At 33.4% G+C, this 21,200-nt stretch overlaps 1 protein-coding gene across 2 annotated transcripts in view; it reads right to left on the bottom strand.

Moving 5' to 3' along the window:
• LOC129744379 (RNA-binding protein 24-B-like) overlaps nt 1–21,200 on the bottom strand; it is a 163,962-nt gene that overhangs the window by 62,034 nt on the left and 80,728 nt on the right. For both annotated transcript variants that reach the window (XM_055736880.1, XM_055736881.1), the window contains exons 2-4: nt 18,835–19,454; nt 18,603–18,729; nt 3,908–3,968 (exon numbers count right to left, since the gene is read on the bottom strand). In XM_055736880.1, the coding sequence (XP_055592855.1) occupies nt 3,908–3,968; nt 18,603–18,729; nt 18,835–19,068 (422 nt within the window). In that variant the 5' untranslated portion in view covers nt 19,069–19,454. The remainder of the gene's footprint in view (nt 1–3,907; nt 3,969–18,602; nt 18,730–18,834; nt 19,455–21,200) is intronic.

Here is a 21,200-nt window from a genome sequence, read left to right as displayed (position 1 = left end):
CATCCAAAATTTTTATTACTCTTTCTTGCAAACAACCAAAAAAAGTTATGGGAAGTTTAAATATTTAAGAATTTGAAATTTCCATAGAAAGCTTGCAGCGGTCTACTGCCCAGTCAAATGAAGTTGCCAAACTTATATTTGGAGTTAAGGTTTAAGAAAAAGGTAAACATCATCATAATGTTCGTGAATTAAGCCAATGTTTTCCAAACTTTGTTGTTCTTTTACATGCAAAAGGTTGAATTTCGCTAAAAACGATTGTGTTGAATGGATTCAATTTTGGATTCAATATAGCAGATTCATTTCGTTAAGGGTCTTGTATGAATATGTCCTGCTCTTGCTCAAAAAGTGATGAGCTGTTAAAGGCTTTCTACAAAAAATTATCATGTTAATAATAATTTTTTTTGTAGAGAAATGATTCCAACTTAGATGAAATTTCAGGGACTAGATAAAGGAAAATCGATGTTGAAAAACATGCGAAAAAAAAATTCGCCTTGTCTCCCGGTGAGACTTGAACCCACATCTTGTGCCTCTCCGGGGCCCATGTATTAACATTCTACTACAGGAGACCAACCTGGCGTATGAATATTATACTGGTTGAGTGTCGATGTCTATCGGAATGAAGGGAATAGTTCTCCCATGTGATCATAATCATTTTTCTTGGTCTATTTCTATTCCCATCATTTCATCTTACGGTAGTTGGAATCAAGTTTGGAAATTTTTAAGCACGGCAAGATTTGCATTGCCTTCTCATATCCTGCACGGGTTGTCAGTTATGATGAGAAATGATGCGTTTGCCGTATTTGGATATCCAGCCAATTTCGGTGTTTGGCACCGCCTTATTTCTATTTTTAAATAATATTCATACGCCAGGTTGGTCTCCTGTAGTAGAATGTTAATACATGGGCCCCGGAGAGGCGCAAGATGTGGGTTCAAGTCTCACCGGGAGACAAGGCGAATTTTTTTAGCATGTTTTTTCAACATCGATTTTCTTTTATCTAGTCCCTGAAATTTCATCTAAGTTGGAATCATTTCTCTACAAAAAAAAAAAAAAAGTTTCGCTGACTGAATGTTTGAGTCAAGACCCATCTCTGGGTCGCAATTTAAAAATATTGTTAATAATAATGTTAGAGAAATCGAATGAAATCATTGTTTGATTTTTCTTCATTGGCAGAAGCGTGGTGCATCATCAGTTTTTCATTTTTCTGATTTCGGATTTATGTTACTGTAAACTGGGTTTAAATTTATCCAAATTATTATATATTGAGAAAATCATCGGTTCTTTGAAATATCCGGCCTTTCGAAGGTCTCAAACCTATATTTTTTCCAACATACCAACAACACTAAAATGGATGCTAAAAAGGAAAAAAGTCAGCTTTGGATGAGCTTTTGTGTGATTGTTGTGTGATTGATTTGGATTTTTCCGAGAAAGGTCGTACATAGTGATACATACATATTTAGTCCAATTATAAAAGAGGAAATCCGTAAAGAACTATGCAGAAATCTAAATTTTTATTTATTTATTCTTTGTAATTTGAGAAGTAATTTATCCACTAAACTTATGCAACACCGTTAAAAACCCCAGAAAACTTTTTTGTAGATATGTTTCACAACAAACTTTTTTATACGTTTTACAGTGATCGTATAAAACTCGAAAAAACAACACGTACCTACCAAAGTTGAGACAACATGGACAGATATTTTTACTTTTGGCTAAAGTGTTAAGAACTTTACGAATTGGACGATATTCGACCGGAGGAAAGCATAAGAGAGAAATGTCTTTGTGTTTAGAATGGTAATGATTCAAATTCCACAACTAATGCTTAGTTTGCTACAATTTGCAACAATTTTTCTTTCTTTGAGAACTGGACACTCTCATTTTAACTCAAATTTACTCATTATCCTGCAAAATTAGACAAAATTTAACACAATTTCAATCATTGGCTACACAACTTTACGTGACCATTGGCGTTCTTCTCTCTTCATCTCAGTCGTATTCGAAACCTTATCCGTACAAACTGAAAGAATGCAAGAGAGCACAAGTTTTCGCTCTCAACGAATGCGAACCGTTGCCAGAGGCTGGACAGTTTATTTAAAAACTCCATCAGATTTTTACAATCTGGTTCCACTGCTAGTCACAGAGAGGACAATAAGGCTGTTCTCTCACTTGAAGCCCACGCGGGGATACAAATTGAGAGAAATCGTCTTCAGAATCTGCAACAAAGCGGACTTTTATTATATCCGATTTAAACCGACTTCAAGTAACCATTATTACGACGTTTTACTTATTTGGTAGGAAATGCGATTCGCAGTTATGTTGTTGACTATTCGAGCTATCATTTCTAATGCGATTTTATGTTTGCTGGGATTTCATGAATGTTAACTTTCATGAATGTTAACTTGTTATGATTAGGGGTCATATTTGTATTGGACAACTCAAATGAAATAATTACTGCATGCGATTGATGTTATTATGCTTTAATAGTCGAAAAGCTCAAAAAAAAAATCCTACAAACATGGATATTGAAGATATGTATTGGGATATTAAAATTTGTAACCTCCTACTCGGCTACAACTGGCATTTTGGGTATTTCTGTGGCAGTTTTGCCCTAAATACAAAATAACAGCAAATTTTAATATACACGCAGTACACATTTTGAATTATATCATATTAAAAAAAATATTCAAATTTAATTTACATTTAAGTTAAATTTAATATAACGATAGGAGTATAGAACATTGTATAGCAGAGTGTAGTGACGCAGGTCAGAAAAAAGATAGGCTCAACTGATAGAAACTGCATGTAGCCGAGACACTAACCGCGCCAGACGTAATCCGCGCAACATGCGGATACACTGAGGATATAAGGTTGCCCAATCAGGAGCGTCAACATTACCGGTTGGTCTTACAAGAGTGTTTACGACGAGCTGTCCCCTGAGATTGGCTGGAGTCCTGAGCTTGTCGAAGGCCTAGTTTCAAATTTCAAACCATATTATACTCCGGAAAAGAAAAAAATCTCATCGGTTAGAAATAAGATAGTAGCTATAAACGATTATTGAATAATTTATTTTTCAATTAAAAGAAAAAAAAATGATCTTATTGTAAAACTTTTAAAAGGAGCTCCATAGACTTATTATAAATATTGTTTTTTGTAAATGGGTGTCGGTATTTGTTTTTCGATTGTTTTTTTTTCTATCAACGGAAGGACACTTCATAAGAAAATAAATTCGGAAACCAAAACTCAAATCGGATGCGGGTGTGAGAACCCAACGGAAGACGACACTTCTCGATAAAGGACGAACCCACCCTAACATTCCAATGCATAGTTTGTCTTTTTCATACTGGAAAGCCTTCAAAAATCTTAATCAATGGTAATGATTGAAACTAATAATCTTTTAAAACATCAACTACCGAGAAATTTGGAATTCAAATGTTAAATGAAGAAAAAAGCAAACTTCCGACCCGAAACAAACTTATAAGGGTTGAGGTTAACGGGGTCAAAAAATCCAATTTGAAGAACTTTAAATCGGAACAATGAATGAAGCCCAAGAGGGGTGGGTTTTTGTTTTCGTTATTATTTCTTAACTCTCTTGCCTCCATTCAATCCCTCAGAACACAATTACGCTTTCCCTGAGATATCGCTTTTTAAGTTATATTGTGTGTCAGTTTTCATTCTCTACTGATAAGTTTTCAATATAGTTTTCCCCTCTTTTTCTTTTCAGTTGGTTCCCTTTTTGTGAAGGATCCAACACAAACTGAAAAACTTGTACATTAATATCGCTTCTTCTACATCGTTGATTTTTTTCGTTAGCCCTGCTTTTCATTTCTTTGCTTTTTTTTCCTTGCTTTATTGGTAAAGGAGTTAGTGTTTCAGAGTTTATTTTTTGGAAATGTGAGAAATGCAACTTACCCAAACTGGCCCGGTAGCACCGGATATCCTGTCCGGAGGCCGGCTGTCGTGAAGGGGAATCCTGCAAGGATGGAACAGAAAAAACAACATGAAAAAACAGTGGTTAGAATAGCGGTCGTCGGTCGGGGAGAAATGTGGAACCAATCGGAGATGGAATCGTTTTAGAAAAGAAACTGATGGTAGACGTTCAGTTCTTTTTTTTTTCTTTTTGGATATTTAGTGACGCGAGAGAGCCTCCTTTAAGAGGTAACTGATATGCCAAACGATATCGATACCCCACTTTTGACAGGGCTTATCATTTTTCGGTCTCCTTCTTTTGGTCTTTGATTTTTCTACCCGGAGGAGGTTTGATCGGAAATTCAAGTGCGGGTACATTGAGGTGTCTACTGGCAAACCCAAATGGTTTCCTTCCTTTTCTTGATGATGATTTAAACTGGAAGAGGTGCGTTCAAATTTAAAATTCTTATCAACAATTGGAAACAGTTCTTATAGACTTACATATTCAAACCAAAAGAATGTTTGGAAAAATTTGGATCTAAATGAATTTGTTCATCGTATGTTTAACATAAAACTAAATAGAAACGATTTCGATAATTTTGACAATTTTGACAATTTTTACAACTTCGACAATTTTGATAATTTTGACAATTTTGACAATTTTTACAACTTCGACATTTTTGATAATTTTGACAATTTCGACAATTTTGACAATTTTGACAATTTTGACAGTTTTGACTATTTTGACAATTTTGACAATTTTGACAATTTTGACAATTTTGACAATTTTGACAATTTTGTCAATTTTGACCATTTTGACAATTTTGAAAATTTTGACAATTTTGACAATTCCGACAATTTTGACCAATTTGACAATTTTAACAATTTTGACAATTCTGATAATTTTGACAATTTTGACAATTTTGACAATTTTGAGAATTATAACAATTTTGACAATTTTGACAATTTTGACAATTTTGACAATTTTGACAGTTTTGAGAATTTTGAGAATTTTGAGAATTTTGACAATTTCGACAATTTTGACAATTTTGACCATTTAGACAATATTTACAATTTTGACTTTTGTGACAATTTTGACATTTCTGACAATATTGACAATTTTAACTATTTTGACAATTTGACAATTTTGACAATTTTGTCAATTTTGACAATTTTGACAATTTTGACAATTTCAATAATTTTTACAATTTTGACACTTTAGAGAATTTTGACAGTTTTGATAATTTTGACAATTCTGACAATTTTGACAATTTTGACAATTTTGACAATTTTTACAATTTTGACAATTTTGACAATTTTGACAATTTTTGACAATTTTGACAATTTTGACAATTTTGACAATTTTGAATATTTTGACAATTTTGACAATTTTGACAATTTTGACAATTTTGACAATTTTGACAATTTTGACAATTTTGACAATTTTGACAATTTTGAATATTTTAACAATTTTGATAATTTTGACAATTTTGAAAATTTTGACAACTTTGACAATTTTTACAATTTTGACAATATTGACAATTTTGACATTTTGGACAATTTTACCAATTTTGACAATTTTGACAATTTTGACAATTTTGACAATTTTGACAATTTCGACAATTTTGACAATTTTGACGATTTTGACAATTTTGACAATTTTGACAATTTTAACAATCCTGACAGTTTTGACAATTTTGACCTTTTTGACCATTTTGACAATTTTGACAAATTTGACAATTTTGACAATTTTGACAATTTTAACAATCCTGACAGTTTTGACAATTTTGACCTTTTTGGCCATTTTGACAATTTTTGACAAATTTGACAATTTTGACAATTTTGATTACTCTTGCAATTTTGACAATTTTGACAGTTCCGACAATTTCGACAATTTTGACAATTTTGACAATTTTGATAATTTTGACAATTTTGAAGATTTTCACAGTTTTGACAATCTTGACAATTTTGACAATTTTGACAATTTTGACAATTTTCACAATTTTGACAATTTTGACAATTTTGACAATTTTGACAATTTTGACAATTTTGAAAAATTTTATAATTCTGGCAATTCTGACAATTTTGATAAATTTGACAATTTTGACAACTTTGACAATTTTTAAAATTTTGTCAATTCTGGCAGTTTTGACAATTTTGACAATTTTGACAATTTCACAATTTTGACAATTTTGAATATTTCGACAATTTTGACAATATTGACAATATTGACAATTTAGACAATTTAGACAATTTCGACAATTTTGATAATTTTGACAATTTTGACAATTTTGACAATTTTGACAATTTTGATAATTTTGACAATTTTGACAATTTTGACAATTTTGACAATTTTGACAATCTTGACAATTTTGACAGTTTTAACCATTTTGACAATTTCGACAGTTTCAACAATTTTGACAATTTTGACAATTTTGACAATTTTGACAAATTTGACAATTTTGACAATTTTGAAAATTTTGACAATTTTGACAATTTTAACAATTTTGACAATTTTGACAATTTTGACAATTTTGACAATTTTGACAATTTTGACGATTTTGACAATTTTGACAATTTTGACAATTTTGACAATTGTGACAATTTTGACAATTTTGACAATTTTGACAATTTTGACAATTTTGACAATTTTGACAATTTTGACAATTTTGACAATTTTGACAATTTTGACATTTTGAAAATTATTACAGTTTTGAAAAGTTTGACAATTTTGACAATCACCGAAATGCCAGTACTCTTTACGGGAAAATGTTGAATTTTCGGTAATTTTAACCGAAAACCATAAAGTGCTCGGTAGTTGTCAAAGTTGTCAAATTTGTGAAATTTGCCAAAATTGTCAAAATTGTCAAAATTGTCAAGATTGTCAAAATTGTCAAAATTGTCAAAACTGTCAAAATTGTCAAAATTGTCAAACTTTTCAAAACTGTAATAATTTTCAAATTGTCAAAATTTTCAAAATTCTCAAAATTGTCAAAAACAATTTTGACAATTCTGACAATTTTGACAATTTTGACAATTTTGACAGTTTTGACAATTTTGACAATTTTGACAATCTTGACAATCTTGACAATTTTGACAATTTTGCCAATTTTGACAATTTTGACAATTTTGATAATTTTGGCAAATTTTACAAATTTGACAACTTTGACAACTACCGAGCACTTTATGGTTTTCGGTTAAAATTACCGAAAATTCAACATTTTCCCGTAAAGAGTACTGGCATTTCGGTGATTATTTTAAATTTTTCTGCAATTGTACCGATTTTTCGGTAAAAACTACTGAAATTTTCGCAATATTTACCGACCTTCCGGTAAAAATTACTGAATGCTCGGTAAAAAATTCCAATCGTTCGGTAGATACAAAAGAAAATTTTCAGCTTTTCCGTTTTAGCTACCGGTATTTCGGTTATATTTACCGGTTGTTCGGTAATAATAACAGATATTCCGGTAACAATAACAGATATTTTTACCAAAATTGTATAGGTTTTTCGGTAAACATTACCGGTATTTCGCTAATAAATACAGGTAGTTCGGTGAATATGTATCGGTTGTTCTGTAACACAACGCGGTGACACGTTGACATCTGTTAATATTTTGACAGATAATCTCAGATATGAAAAAGAAATCCGGGTAAAAACGGGAATCTGCCAGGCTTATTTTATGTTAATTATCATTGCGTTTTTTTAGTAGTTTCACTTTCTCTCAATTGACCCGAGAATTGATTGATGTTCAATGGCTTAAGTCGTGCGAAAACTATTCCAAAACAAGAGCTGTTTAGTACTCACTCAATTTGAAGATTTGCCAACTGGGGAACAAGCAGATTGACATTCAATGGCGAGTGGATACTTTTAAACTCTCCTTTTGTTCCCGCCATTTCGATTCTACACTTATTATTTTGAATAACTTTCCACTGTTTATTGTTCAAACGAATCAACAGTGGAAACATCCCCATGCCACCCTTTTATGAACCCATCCCACGACTGGTTCTCGGCTGTCTGGCTGTTAGGTTGATTGTTGATTTATTTACAAATTTTCATCACCGTCAGAAACCCTCCAATAGCAGTCGTCAACAGACAGAGAGCGCGATTCCAAAAAGTAGGTAGGTTGTAGGACAAGAAAAAAGTCTAACGACGCCATCATGTCATCGTTTAAAATGGCGAGCTGGGTGCTGGGAAAATTCGCTGTTCGTGTTTTTGTTCTGTTTCACCCCTTCTCTGGTTTTCCCTCTCCGATTTTTCCTCGCCAATCCCCTTCGGGGTTTATGTTATTTTCCATTTTTCAATAGAATGAACCTTTCGGGACTTTATTGTTGCTATACTGTGATAGATAAATAGCCCCCTGGTGGCAAAATGGGGAGAGAGAGATGGAGAGAGAAATAAAAAAAAAACAACAACTCTATGGGCGATGATTGAGTGGCGAACCATTTATTAGCCACCTGTTGTTGTTGTTGATGTTGATTCTATTATTTGTTGTGTTGATGTTGGTTTTAAGTCGGATGAAAACTTTTTCCGACGAGTCCATCTCTAGAGAAGTTGGAGGGCGTGCAAAAGAAAACTTAGCGACGTTTTAATCTGTTGATAAGTTATAATGTTGTCAGAAGTGCTTCGCCACAAAATCGGACTTGGTACAATGTTGTGTGATAAGTGGCATGATTTATTGTTGCAGGAATAACTTTCGAACAACGGATCTTTCGGGAAAAAACTTTTAGGAAAAGTTGCTCGATGCACATTATTCTCACCGTTTGGCTCCGTCTAGACTGGAGAAGTCGAGCGAAATGGCTCGGGAGAAAGCTTTCAAATATATGGTTTCTTCCACGTAAGGTCAAATTTTCCTACGAGGTGCAAAACCATCAACCGCCATCGGGCAAATGATTTTCATTATTCTAAAAGCTTTCCTACCACGGCACGGGGCCACATATGTGAGATTAAATGTTTCTTGTGGGAAAAAAATATACTAATGGTGGTGACCCATCAGTTTAATTGTACTGCGAGATAATCTTCAGTGGCTTCCCCATTATTTTATTGCTTTGTTATTTGAATTGTCAGAAAATTGTTTTTTATTTTGAAACACGCCTTCAAACAAAATTGACCCAGAATTTTTTTAAATTGAGTAACACGTTTACAAAAAATGTAAACGTGATACACAAGTACGCCTGTCAGCCAAAAGAAATCCAAACAAGTGTCGTTTTTTATTTTATCGATGGAAACTGTTAATTAAATGTGATAAATATTCCACTCGCAGCTTAAACCTTTCTTGACGAAATTACACAAACCGAAAGGCAAGCTTCTGAACACTGCCAGACTACATCGTGGCTACGAATGTGCCAGATTTTATTTTTAGGATGTCGCCGTCGTCGTTTGCCGCAACTCGTTGCAGCATGAAGGAAGGCAGAGAGACTGAGATTCAAAATCCAAGTCAAGATTTCTGTTCTGATTTTCCCGATTTGCGGTTGGTTGACCATTTCACGGTCTAAGGGTATCGGTGTGAGCTCTCCGTATGACGACTTTCGCACACTATTTAGTTGTGGGATTAAGGCAACTGTCAACACTTTCTCAACCGGGTTCGATGTCAATGATCAAACCCGCAAGAGTTTGGACGAGCATGGCATTGGGTGCCGGACTCAGGGAGAGAAAATTATTTTAATTAGTGCACCCGGGCGGAAATAATCGCCATCGTTGGCCCGCGTGCTGCCGAAAAACCCTGATCTGACGATTTAACGGTGCAACCGCGACGAATGACACTACTCCAGTTCGGTTCTAGGCGGCAGCGTTCAATTGCATCGGCGGCAGCTGCGGAACGGCCGGAAATGCAAATGAGTCGTGACGAATTTATTTATTTATCGACATTGATACGAGCGAAACGGTGTGCATGGTTTGTGCTGCACTTTTTGATTTAATGTAAAAAAAATCAGAAATTTGATATGCATTTCTGTTTACTTAGTCTAGAGAATAAATACCAACTAAAAAATGAACTTTTAGCTTCATTGAAAGTTGAAATTCGGAAAGGAGTTCGCGTCAAAATTGTTTCACTGTAAAAGAGATCCTTTCAGAATAACTTATAGAATCGGTTATTTCCAGATACTTGAATAAAAAAGAGCAACAGTAAGGCTTGATCTTTGGTTGGATCCCAGGACAATTTAGATCTCAACCAGGCTCAAAAATCAGGATAAAAATCAGGATCAATATCAAGATCAAGATCACGGTTAAGATTAGGATCAAGATCGGAATCAAGATCAGGGGCGGGATTATGGAACTCGAAACAATCGAGTTTCGTTCGATTCGACCAACTTTGGCATTACCGATCTCGATTCGAATGGAACGTTTCGAGATGATCTACTACCCGATTTTTGATAAATTTGAATATGACCGGAAAGTGTTGAAAATACTGTTAACACCTATCATTTCAATTTGTGAAACAAGTTCAAACGTGCCTTTAAGCCATGAAACATCTACCTTTTAGGAATTTCCTCTCCAAAATGATTCAGCATTATATGAGAAAGGTCTGAAAGAGATACCGCGTGTTGAATCTGGAGTGGATATTCAAATAAAAAGTGTCTTTGTATATGAAGGTCTTTTGCTTATAACAGCATTCAGTAAAAGTGGATTATCAAACGTTTACTTTAACTGCAAAAAAACTGCAGATATATCAATTTAATTGGATAAAACATACAGGAACACGTATTAAATTCATTTCAAAGCCTTTACACTATATTTCGCATCCATGAATAAGTTCAGAAAAAGCATTGTGTTTTCACTTGCTTCAATAATTGGGACAAATGTTAACTTAGAAATATCTTTTGGTCAACATGTTTGCATATTTTACGTTCAACAAGAGTTTTTTGGGAACTGATTAAGTTATGCAACAAACGAAAATTGATGTGTTTTAAGGATCAGGATTTATCTGGATATGTATCTGAATTGAAATGAAGATTGAAATTAAAAAATAGAAGCAAAAGAAACTTTGATAACTGTTAGCCTTCTCGGCGCAAAAATCTACATTTTAAGGTTTTTTGTGATCATTGCATGAATTTCTAGAAAATATTCATACCACCATCAAAGCATAAACAGATTTTTTTCTCGGCCCATTCTTTTTTTTTGAAAAACTTCATGCAATCGATTCTTAATGAAAAGATAAGGTAAGTTAAATCTAATATTTAAAAGGACCCTCATCACAAAAGAGAGAAAATTGCTTTGATTCAGTTGAATAACAAAATTTAAATATATTGTTTTTTCACTTTTAAAAATCTTGTTTTTCCTTAATTCACTGGGTTACAGCTTATCCATATGAATTTTGTTTGCATTTTTTGCTTAAACAAATAAAAATATAGTAATTTGCAGTATAAAAAGCAGCCAGATGCTGTTTGGCATCACTTCAAGTTGTAATGTGTCATGTCTACAAATTTAGTATATGGCGAAAAAATGATTATTGTATTGCGTCATTTAGATACAAAAAAATATTTAATAGTAGTTCGTGATCACTTCTTACATTGCAAGAGGGAAAAGACTGGAAGTCCATGTCAGTAAAACATACATTTTGACATCATTATGATTTTTTTGAAACTTATAAAAACAGAGTTCAAATTTTCAGATCTTGGAAAACAAATCTAGAAATCAATCTCAAGAAAACATTTTTAAAACATCTTTGAACTAAAGTTAGAAACTGCTGCTCTTTTCTTAAAGTATTCGCTTCTAAATTATGCTGAAATTTGGTTTGAAACGCTGTCTAGGCAATAAAAATGAATTTCAATTGTTTTAATAAATTAAATCAAATTTTGGAAGGTGGAGCAAAGCACACCGGGTCAACTAGTTATTATATATATATTTTTTTAATTTTATTTTATTTAGACTGAATAATGAAGACTATACGTAAAATATAAAAAGTTTACCAAAAACTTAACGTAAAATATAAAAACTAAACCATAATTTAAAATCAGCCAGCTAATTTCTGAAAGGAACTTTTTTTGTCCATAAATTTTTTATTCAATTGACCAACATGTGTTCTCAGCATGGTCATTGAAAATGCCGATGCCACCAAAAGATGCGAATTTTTGTGGATTTCAACATTGTTCAACAAAGTATGTTGTTTATGAAGAGCTATTTTTGATTCAATCTTTATTAAATATCACAATTTGGGAAATTATTTTATTTAATTTATCAAATCGACCTAATAAATACCTACTTAAAAATCGAAATACTTGCAAAAAAAGAGACCTGGATGATTTAAAGGAATCATCAGAGGACCATCTGCCAAATTTAAGCTAAATCTGACAACGGGAAGGGGTTGCACTGAAGAATCTCAAGTGTGAAAGAGATATTCCCCCTTATTCTGCGCCGCGCGTGAGGTGACGATAGTCGAGTCACCCGATTCCAGTAGTCGCTTTAGGTGAGAAACGTCTTTTAGAATGAACTTTTTTAGTTCTTATCCTAATCTAGTAGTCACCGTGAGGTACAAATCGTATGCTCTGTCACATCGGCTTCGAGAATAAAGTGACACACGTGACTCGGACTCGATTCGACTATCGTCACCTCACGCGCGGCGCAGAATAAGTGGGATTGTGTTCTGAAGAAGCATGAAAACTTATTTATGTTGATTTTATAAATAAAATTGAATCAAGACAAACATTTTATCTGAAGACCACAATACGATTAAAATTATAACGAAAAAGTTGTTGCGGTTCCAAAATTGCATTTAGGCCGAAAATTGTCAATTAACGCACAATGAATACATTTTACTCAGTGCGTTGAAATGACAATTTGTGGCTAAAATACAATACCTTTGAAACGCAAAAACTTTTTGTTTTAAGTCTAATCATGTCGCAGTCTTCAGTAGAAATGATTGTCTTTATTTTTTTTTTATAAAATCAACATAAATAAGCAATCGATTGGGTTAGAAAAAAATATTTGATGAAAAACCAGTTTTTTATGCTTCCTCAGAACACAATGTCTACCACTTGATATTCAGTGCAACCCTTTCTCTTTGTCAGATTTAGATGTAAATTGGAATAAGGCCTTCTTATGATTTTCTTAAATCATTTAGGTCTTTTTTGCAAGTATTTTGTTTTTATTAGATTGAATTTGATTGAATTTGAAAAATTCAATCAAAATTTATCAAAATTGTTTATTAGATTGAATTTGAAAAATTCAATGAAAAAATGAAGTTGAATAAAAAATGTATTGAGAATTTTTTTTAGAAAATAACTTGCTGATGTTATGTTTCGATAATTTTTTTTAGTTTTTACGTGTGGTCTTTAACTTAAACAATTTTTTTTTAAAATAATAAATTGAATAAAATTTGTGAAATTTTTTTACCTACATTTTTTGTTGAATTAAATCTTTGAAAAGTGGACTTTTTTCAAAGTGCGGAACCTCTAAACATGATTTTTCTACCCAGAATATCTGGCATCACTGTTATGTTACCACGAACCTAGTTTGAGCAATCTCGCATAATCGTGTGATGATGTAAACATATGTACTGTCATCATCATCACTATCACAAATAATCCATTACAAGATTCGGAACTCTAACGGAAATCGACGGACAAAAAGCGCCACCATCAAATGTTGCGGCAGAAATGCAGCTACTCAGTATAAACACGTTAAGGAGAAAAACCTTATTTATATTACAGGTTTGGAAAAAACTAGCAGTTTGAGGGTTAATTTGCACAACAATTAAACTGAGTTCTTTTTCGACGAGGTTTTTGTTGCAATATTCTTCACGCGGTCTTGGTGCTTCAGAATAAGTTTTCGATATTCAAAGTCTTTTTCCTTGAGAAATTTCTAGAATCGGCAATAAATGACCGATGGCATGAAAATCCTACGATATTGGTATTATATGGAAAAGCCAAACGAGTATAAGTTGAAATTTGTTGTTCGCTCAACTTTTGAATGCTGTAAATGACTAAAAAATTGCACGAAACCCCCCAATATATGTAGATAGTGGGTAAAAGAATTCACAGGAAGAATCTTAATTTCTTTGTCAACAAAAGAAACCAAGATATAAAATGGTAAAGTAAGGTGAAATAATACTAAACTAGGTACGGTTACAACATGATAAATCAAAATCAATCATGGTTAAAAAAGATCAAATATAATAAACAATACAATTCCAGATAAATTTGAAATTTAAAATGTCATTACTTGTCACAAGAAAATTCGATTTCATATACATGAGGAAAGAGAGGAAACGTAAGGTTTTGTGAACGTCAGTTCTCGTCTGTTATAATATTTACTGTTTTAACCGAGGAATTTGATTGCGTATAAAGCAAAGTTACCTTTTAATTGAATCAGTGGCATAGTAATGTCAGAGTGCATTTTGCAAATTTATTCCAAAGTTGAATAAAAGAGTATTAGAGTGCATTTTAACCCCCCGAAACGAGGGGTATGAGCGAAAACTTCAATTATCGAGAAATGTTGACCTTTTCTGTCAGTAGATGGTGTTAATGTTGGTAAGAAGATTGTCTGTTGGCATTTTTATGAAAATTTTATAGAGCTAGGTATCTTTGTATATATTATTTTTTTCACTATCCTATAGCTAGGTCAGGCAAACAGAAATTTTGCTGCAGCATTTTTGCAGCATTTTTTACTTTCGACAAAAAAATGAGCACTTTTTGAAAAGATTTGTAACCGTTTTTGATAATAATTCGTGCCCAAACCAAACAAAATTAACAAAGCTGTTGTTTCATAGATGAGGCATGTTCAGTTTGGTGAAACTTGTAAACTTATCCCATGCAAAACTCTCTCAACGACTTAAAAAAGTTTTAAGAATGGTCAATGGTCAAATTAAACAAAATTTGATGCCTGATCACTGGTCACGGTGTCTCTGGTGGAACGATTTTATTTATCGAAAATTAGCATCGCTAATTTTTGCACCATTCGAAAGCTGGGACTTTCCCCTTTCATTTGAGCCCAAATTTGAAATAATCCACCGGGGGGTCTAGAACATTTTATTTTTTTGAAGATTTTATAACCTTTTCAATGGTACTTTTCAAAGACAAAATCATGCTTTTAACTATGAAAACGCTCATCTTCCCTTAAGCATAAATCCAACATCACATGTCAATAATATGATTTAATAGGAAATTTCCCTGGGTAAAATTTTGTAGAAGACATCAAAGTGATATGAATTGAGAGAAAGGAGTTGGAATGTCAGAAACAGAGTTATTATTATTATTTCATTTGAAAAATCTAATAAAACTTCTCACCACTGATTGTACTAAGACCAAAAAAAGTATTTTACGAGTATTGTTATTGATTGTAGAGTGTATAAATGTTCAAACGATTTATTTAAATTAAAAAATCAATCTTTTACATAAAATTGAACAAGATTATCTGAAGTTATGAGCATTTTTTGGGTTTTATTATTCCGGAACAAATATCAAATTCTTTTTTTTTTGTCGCTCCGATTTTTCTAAAAATCTCGAAGTGGGGAATAAATCAAGTTTAAGATATTTTAAATAATGATTTGATACATTTTTCGAAAATTCAAACAGTTGAAAGAGCGAAAGCCAAACTGTAGAAGATGGGAGTAATATTACCTGTCATTTAAAAATTTTTTTTCAAATGTTTGATCTTAATTTTCTCGATTGTTTGATTTCGTGCTATGTAGATTGTATAGAAGTTTGTTGCAAGCCAGCTTTGGTTCAATTTTTTTTCCAATGTATTGAGATTTGAATTAATTTTTATTTTAAAACCCATGTTTTTTTTCTGTTTAGGAAATTTGAAAAAAAGATCATCAATATGAACAAATGAAAAATTTTCAGAAATCGAAATAAAAAAAGATTATTTCAGATCTGACAACTCAAAGTGAATTGAGAAAATATTTTCGGATAATAGTATTACATCAAATCAACCTCTTAAAATTGTTGAAAACAAAGTTGATGTTGAGATATTGTAATCTCCTTTTTTTCTTTATATAAATAAATCAATGAAAGAAATTAGGTTCAGTTCGTGTACTTTTGAGAAAAATGAACAATCTAGAATTTTTTTTTACAAATCTAGACCACATTTTTACATACACGAGTGCCTCCAAAAACACTAATTTATGCAATCAAACATAAACAAAAGGTTAATTTTTTTTTTAATTTTATATATGACACTTTATCATGCTTGTGATACACGTGTCTAAGGTTTTACAATCAATCTAAAGTGAAAAGTATGAAAACCTTCAGAAATCATCAAAAAGGATGAAAGATTTTCAACAAAGATGTTGGATTATGAAATCCAGGTGAATTATTTAGAATTTTGGCTTAAATGTAAGAAGCAAATCTTATTTTTTCCTAGCCCTAGATGTTTGTTCATAAAGTATTCAAACTAAATTAGCTCAAAATATAAATAACTAAACTTTCAAGAAAGGCGGGAGACAATTTTTCTAGAATAAAACCCTTCAAATGCTCATAACTTCAGGTAATACGGCTCAATTTCATGTAAAAGATTTATTTTTTAATGTAAATAAACCGGTTTGAACATTTATACACTCTACAATCAATAACAAAGCTCGTAGAATACTTTTTCTGGTCTTAGTACAATCAGTGGTGAGAAGTTTCATTAGATTTTACAAATGAAATAATAATAACTCTGTTCGTGACATTCCAACTCTTTTCTCTCAATTTGTATCACTTTGATGCCTTCCACAAAATTCTAGCCAGGGAAATTTCCTATTTAATCATATTATTGACATATGACGTTGGATTTGTGCTAAAGGAAAAATGAGCGTTTTTACAGTGATTAGTATGATTTTGTCTTTGAAAAAACCATTAAAAAGGTTAAAAAATCTTCAAAAAAAATAAAATGTTCTAGACCCCCCGGTGGATTATTTCAAATTTGGGCTCAACTGAAAGGGGAAAGTCCCAGCTTTCGAATGGTGCAAAAATTAGCGATGCTAATTTTAGAAAAATAAAGTTTTCTCTCAGAGACACCGTGTGGTCGGTGATTTAAACAGATCAATTTGACATTTGAGCGCTTTTTTTGTTTTTTTCTTCTGTTTTCCACCCCTGGTCCTATAGAGTTGTTTTTGACATTTCTTACGCACACTTGCTGAGCGTGTACAGATTAGACGGGACAATTAACCTCAAAAACTCTCGGTACAAATAACGGGCAGCCGGTTGACAAACATGATTGTTTTTGTTTTAGAGGTTAATTCTTCGAACACTACAAGCGGCAAATAGGACTATTGACAGTTCGGCACGAACACTACCTTAACAAAAGGCCTCAGTCCTAACTTCAAACCATGAATTCTTATGAACAATTTTTGAAAAGGGCGCACATGGAATGCCTTTTTTTCTCCTGATTCTATTTGCCGATGCTTTTTTAGCACAACTTGGGACTGCCTCATTGACTAGCTCCTATGATGGTCCAGTTACAGACACTATATGACCAACGTTTCTGTTTATAATCCGTAGAGTTTACAATATTTTACACTCCGTAGAGATATTTTTGTTTCTTCGTGTATAACATTTTTCGTTGTGTGTGTGTTCATTTTAACGTCCGTGGACTTACAAAATTTCCTTAACCTAGTTGGAGGCGGTAGGATTCGATACTCGATTGTCTGATTACAACCCACACACGGTAGCCAATAAAAAGGCTAAACGACCGCCTTAAATGCCTTTTCCTTCAACTGAAATTGAGAAATGCGCCCCTTCAAAAGTCAACACTGAGATGTTGATGTTTTGAATTTGAGTGACGCAAAGTGACGCAAATAGAATGCAATCCTATCCAGATGTTTGCAAATTGAATTCAAAAATTGCATTTTTTTTTTGTTTCTTTTTAAAATGACATTATACTTACGTATTGAAAATCCCACTCATAAGGTTGTTAAATTATGTAAAAACTTTCTTTTGTGAATCGATTGGTTGGAAAAACTTGAAAATTGTTCAGTCTCATGTAAGAAAGTTAGGCTACATTTCGATTTCTACAACAGTTTGAATATGCTTATTGAATGAGAAGTAGAAGTTCTAAGCTTGAAATGGATAACTGTTTATGAATCGTTTATCGACTCTCTTGAATCTTATTTCTACATCTCTAAACTGATGAAGCAAATTTTTTTTTCTCAAGAGATTTTAAGCATCACTGGCTTATTCATCCCGAGATGAAGCAAAATGATCGGTCAGTGGTACTTATACTAACGGCCGTATAAAGCCTAATTGTTCTCAGCAATCATCAATTGCAAATTGGACATAGCAAGAGGAATCAAATCAAATAATACTTTGGATTCGAAGACGGAGCATCATAATCTTTGGCTGCCCAGAAAACACTTTCTTGCCGGTGTGGTTATTTTTTCGGCCTACAACTTTTACAATTCAATACGATTGATTCGACATGGTTTTGATGATATTCCTGTAAAGCTTCCAAAAAGTCAAGCGACAAATTTATTACGCTAACGAAAAGTTAGCGGACTAATAAGGGTTGAGAAAACTTTGTTCCAGACACTGTTAGTATGTTGTAATGAGAAAGTTTATTCGTCTGAACGATGAACGATCTGAACGAAAATGCATTAAACATAAGCATATTTGGCATAACTGGAGAATGGCAAAAATGTTTTTTTTTGTTTCAATGATAGGCGTTTTATGTCAGTTCATTAATTTCTGAATTAATTAACCTTAACGAATTTAAAAAAAAATATAATCATTCTCCGAAAATTTTCAATTGTTCCAGTATATAAATTTAATATTTTTGAAAACTTACCGGGGGTAAGGTTGCCTCGTGGTTTCGCGCCCAGTATCGCTAGGTTGACGTTTGCTTTCCGGCCATCGATAATGGGGTTCGGTTCTTTGCACGCCCGCTCGGCACTCATTCGGTCACCCATGATAACCTTCGGTTCGAAAAAAAAAAGAATAGGGAGAAAGAAACCAATAAATTGATTAACCATATGCAAACTTCCGGTGTGGTTCGATTCCGGTTTCGGGGAGAAACTTACAAATCCATAGCCTCGGCTTTTGTTCGTCGTCCGATCGGTGATGACGACCGCTTCCTCGATGTCGCCGTACACCGAAAAGTGCTCCCGAAGGCTCTTGTCGGTGGTGTGATAAGGCAGACCGCCCACGAACAGCTTCGTCCAGGTGGTGTCCTTCTGCTGCACCCCGGTCGTCGTGGCCGCCGAAGGCACCAGGGCCAGGGCATCGGCCGTTTCCTGATTCACTTGCATCAGCATTGTGAGGGCTTGTTGTTGTGTGATCTGGGGTGGGTCTATTATTGTAACTGTTAAACTTTCTCTGAACGATAGCTTTGGTTGTTTGAGTCAAAAAACTACCGGAATACTTTGTTTTGTGACTTGAAAAACACCTGTCACACAACTTGCTTTTATAATCTTTTGAGAAATATTCTAAGTTATAACTTAAAAAAAGTGGACCGCACAAAACAAACAAAAATCACAGTTTCGATTGCGTTCTTTGGCTTTGCATTTGGTTTCGATTGGTTCTTAGTTTTATTGCGGGTGCGTTAAAGGTATAAAGCTTATCTCAAGGTTAAGCACGTGGTCGAGGTCTGGTATGTAAAAATTTACTACGCCTTCGATGAGATCTTCGAAAATTGCACAATCTGAAAAAAGAGGGAGAAAAAATCAAAAATGAAAATATCTGAAGCCAAAACAGAACAATAATGTGTCGGTAAGATTAGTCCATTTTCGAGGTACCTCTATCATTCTCGGAAACTTCTCCCCTTGAAATCTCACGGGCCAGAACGTATGTACCCTCCTAATACAATACAGGAACCAATAAAAACCATTCAGGTGTGACCCGATCAAATTGTCGAAACGAACTTCACGAGTCGATAAAGTACACACATGCATGTTTCGGGAAGAGCAGCTCGGAAGGGAGAGAGGGAACTTTACTGTTCTCAATTGCCCAAATGGTTCTTCTGTTCTTGGTTCGGTACTTATTCCTACCACAGGGAAGGTGAGGTTCGCTACTCCTACCTATCGAAGGTGATCGCCTGGTGCACACAACAAATAACCTTCCGGCGGCGGGCGTTCCGAATTGGATGGTGAAACCGATAGAGGAAGGATAGGACAAAGGTGGTTTGCGAATGAGTAACTCGGTGCTGTGTGGTGCTACTATACTACCTAGATGTGGTACCAAGTTGAGGGAAGGTGTACGTAAATTATAAGCAGACACATGAAGTGTACCTACTTGGTTGGTAAAGTTCGGCGACTGTTCGGAAATTGATGGAGTTGACACATGGATATGGTTTCGTTGAGGGACAGAGGCGTTCCGAAAGGGAAAAGGTGTACTTGTTTTTTAAAGAATTTTGTTTTAGCAATCAAAATCTGTATTCCATAATAGAATTCGTGAACTCTTTTTAATTAAAACTCAGACAAAGGTTCAAGATTATTTTAAATAGTCATAATACGACCGCGAAGAAATCTAAGCCCGAAAACCCAAAAATTTGGCATTCTCCTTATCTATTAAACGGCTGGACCAAATTCTACTAATTTAATATCTTTGAGTTCTCGAAAATGTAGTACACATTTATGTAGAATAAAGTTTCTTTATGTTTCTCACTCGTTGTTCACTCGGCTTTCGAACCGGATTTCAGTGAAGATAAGCACAGATTCTGAAACATCGACATCGAAGTAGAATAGGACTTGAGAAAATCAGAGTTTAAGTAAATGAATATAGACACAAGTGACAAACTGTGTAGCAAATCTACGTAAATTAATTTGAAAGGATGATCGAAATTATCTGAAGGTGAAGTGTTTATCCTTCTTTAAATTGTAAACTAATGGCTCCGGTTCTAAATTTCTATGTGATTCTAATTCAACTTTCATTTTCATTGGAAAAATTGCAACAGCAAGCCAAAGATTTAACCATCTAGTGTAAAGTTGTCAGAATTTTTTCAGTACGTACCCGGGCCGGACAAATCCGGGCTATTTTATCTTAAAACCTGGCCAAATCCGGACATTTGATTCCAAAATGTCAACAAAAATCTGTGCAATTTCTGGGCAAATTTGGTAAATCGCAAATCGCAAATAATCGCAAATTTTATGCTGATTTGCAATATTCTTTAAAAAACCTTATTCAACCTCAATTTTAATACGTGATTCTCTTGTTTTTCCAAAAACTCAACTCATACATTCAAAAGGGTTTTGATAAATTGCCCAAAGCAACGGAATTAACATTTTTCCGAGGTGTAAAAAATTGATGAGCTTATTTTGATTAAATCTGGTGCCGTGAATCAAAATATTCAATAAGTTTATTTTTTCTATCAGCTTCTGTGATAATAGTTATAGAAGTTATCTTCTTATTTACTTTTCCCTATTCTGTAAAAAAAAGGAGTTTTAACGAA

The sequence above is a fragment of the Uranotaenia lowii genome, chromosome 2 (assembly GCF_029784155.1).
Source record: "Uranotaenia lowii strain MFRU-FL chromosome 2, ASM2978415v1, whole genome shotgun sequence".
In the NCBI taxonomy this organism is placed as follows: domain Eukaryota; kingdom Metazoa; phylum Arthropoda; class Insecta; order Diptera; family Culicidae; genus Uranotaenia; species Uranotaenia lowii.
This window is presented reverse-complemented; position numbering and strand designations above follow the sequence as displayed.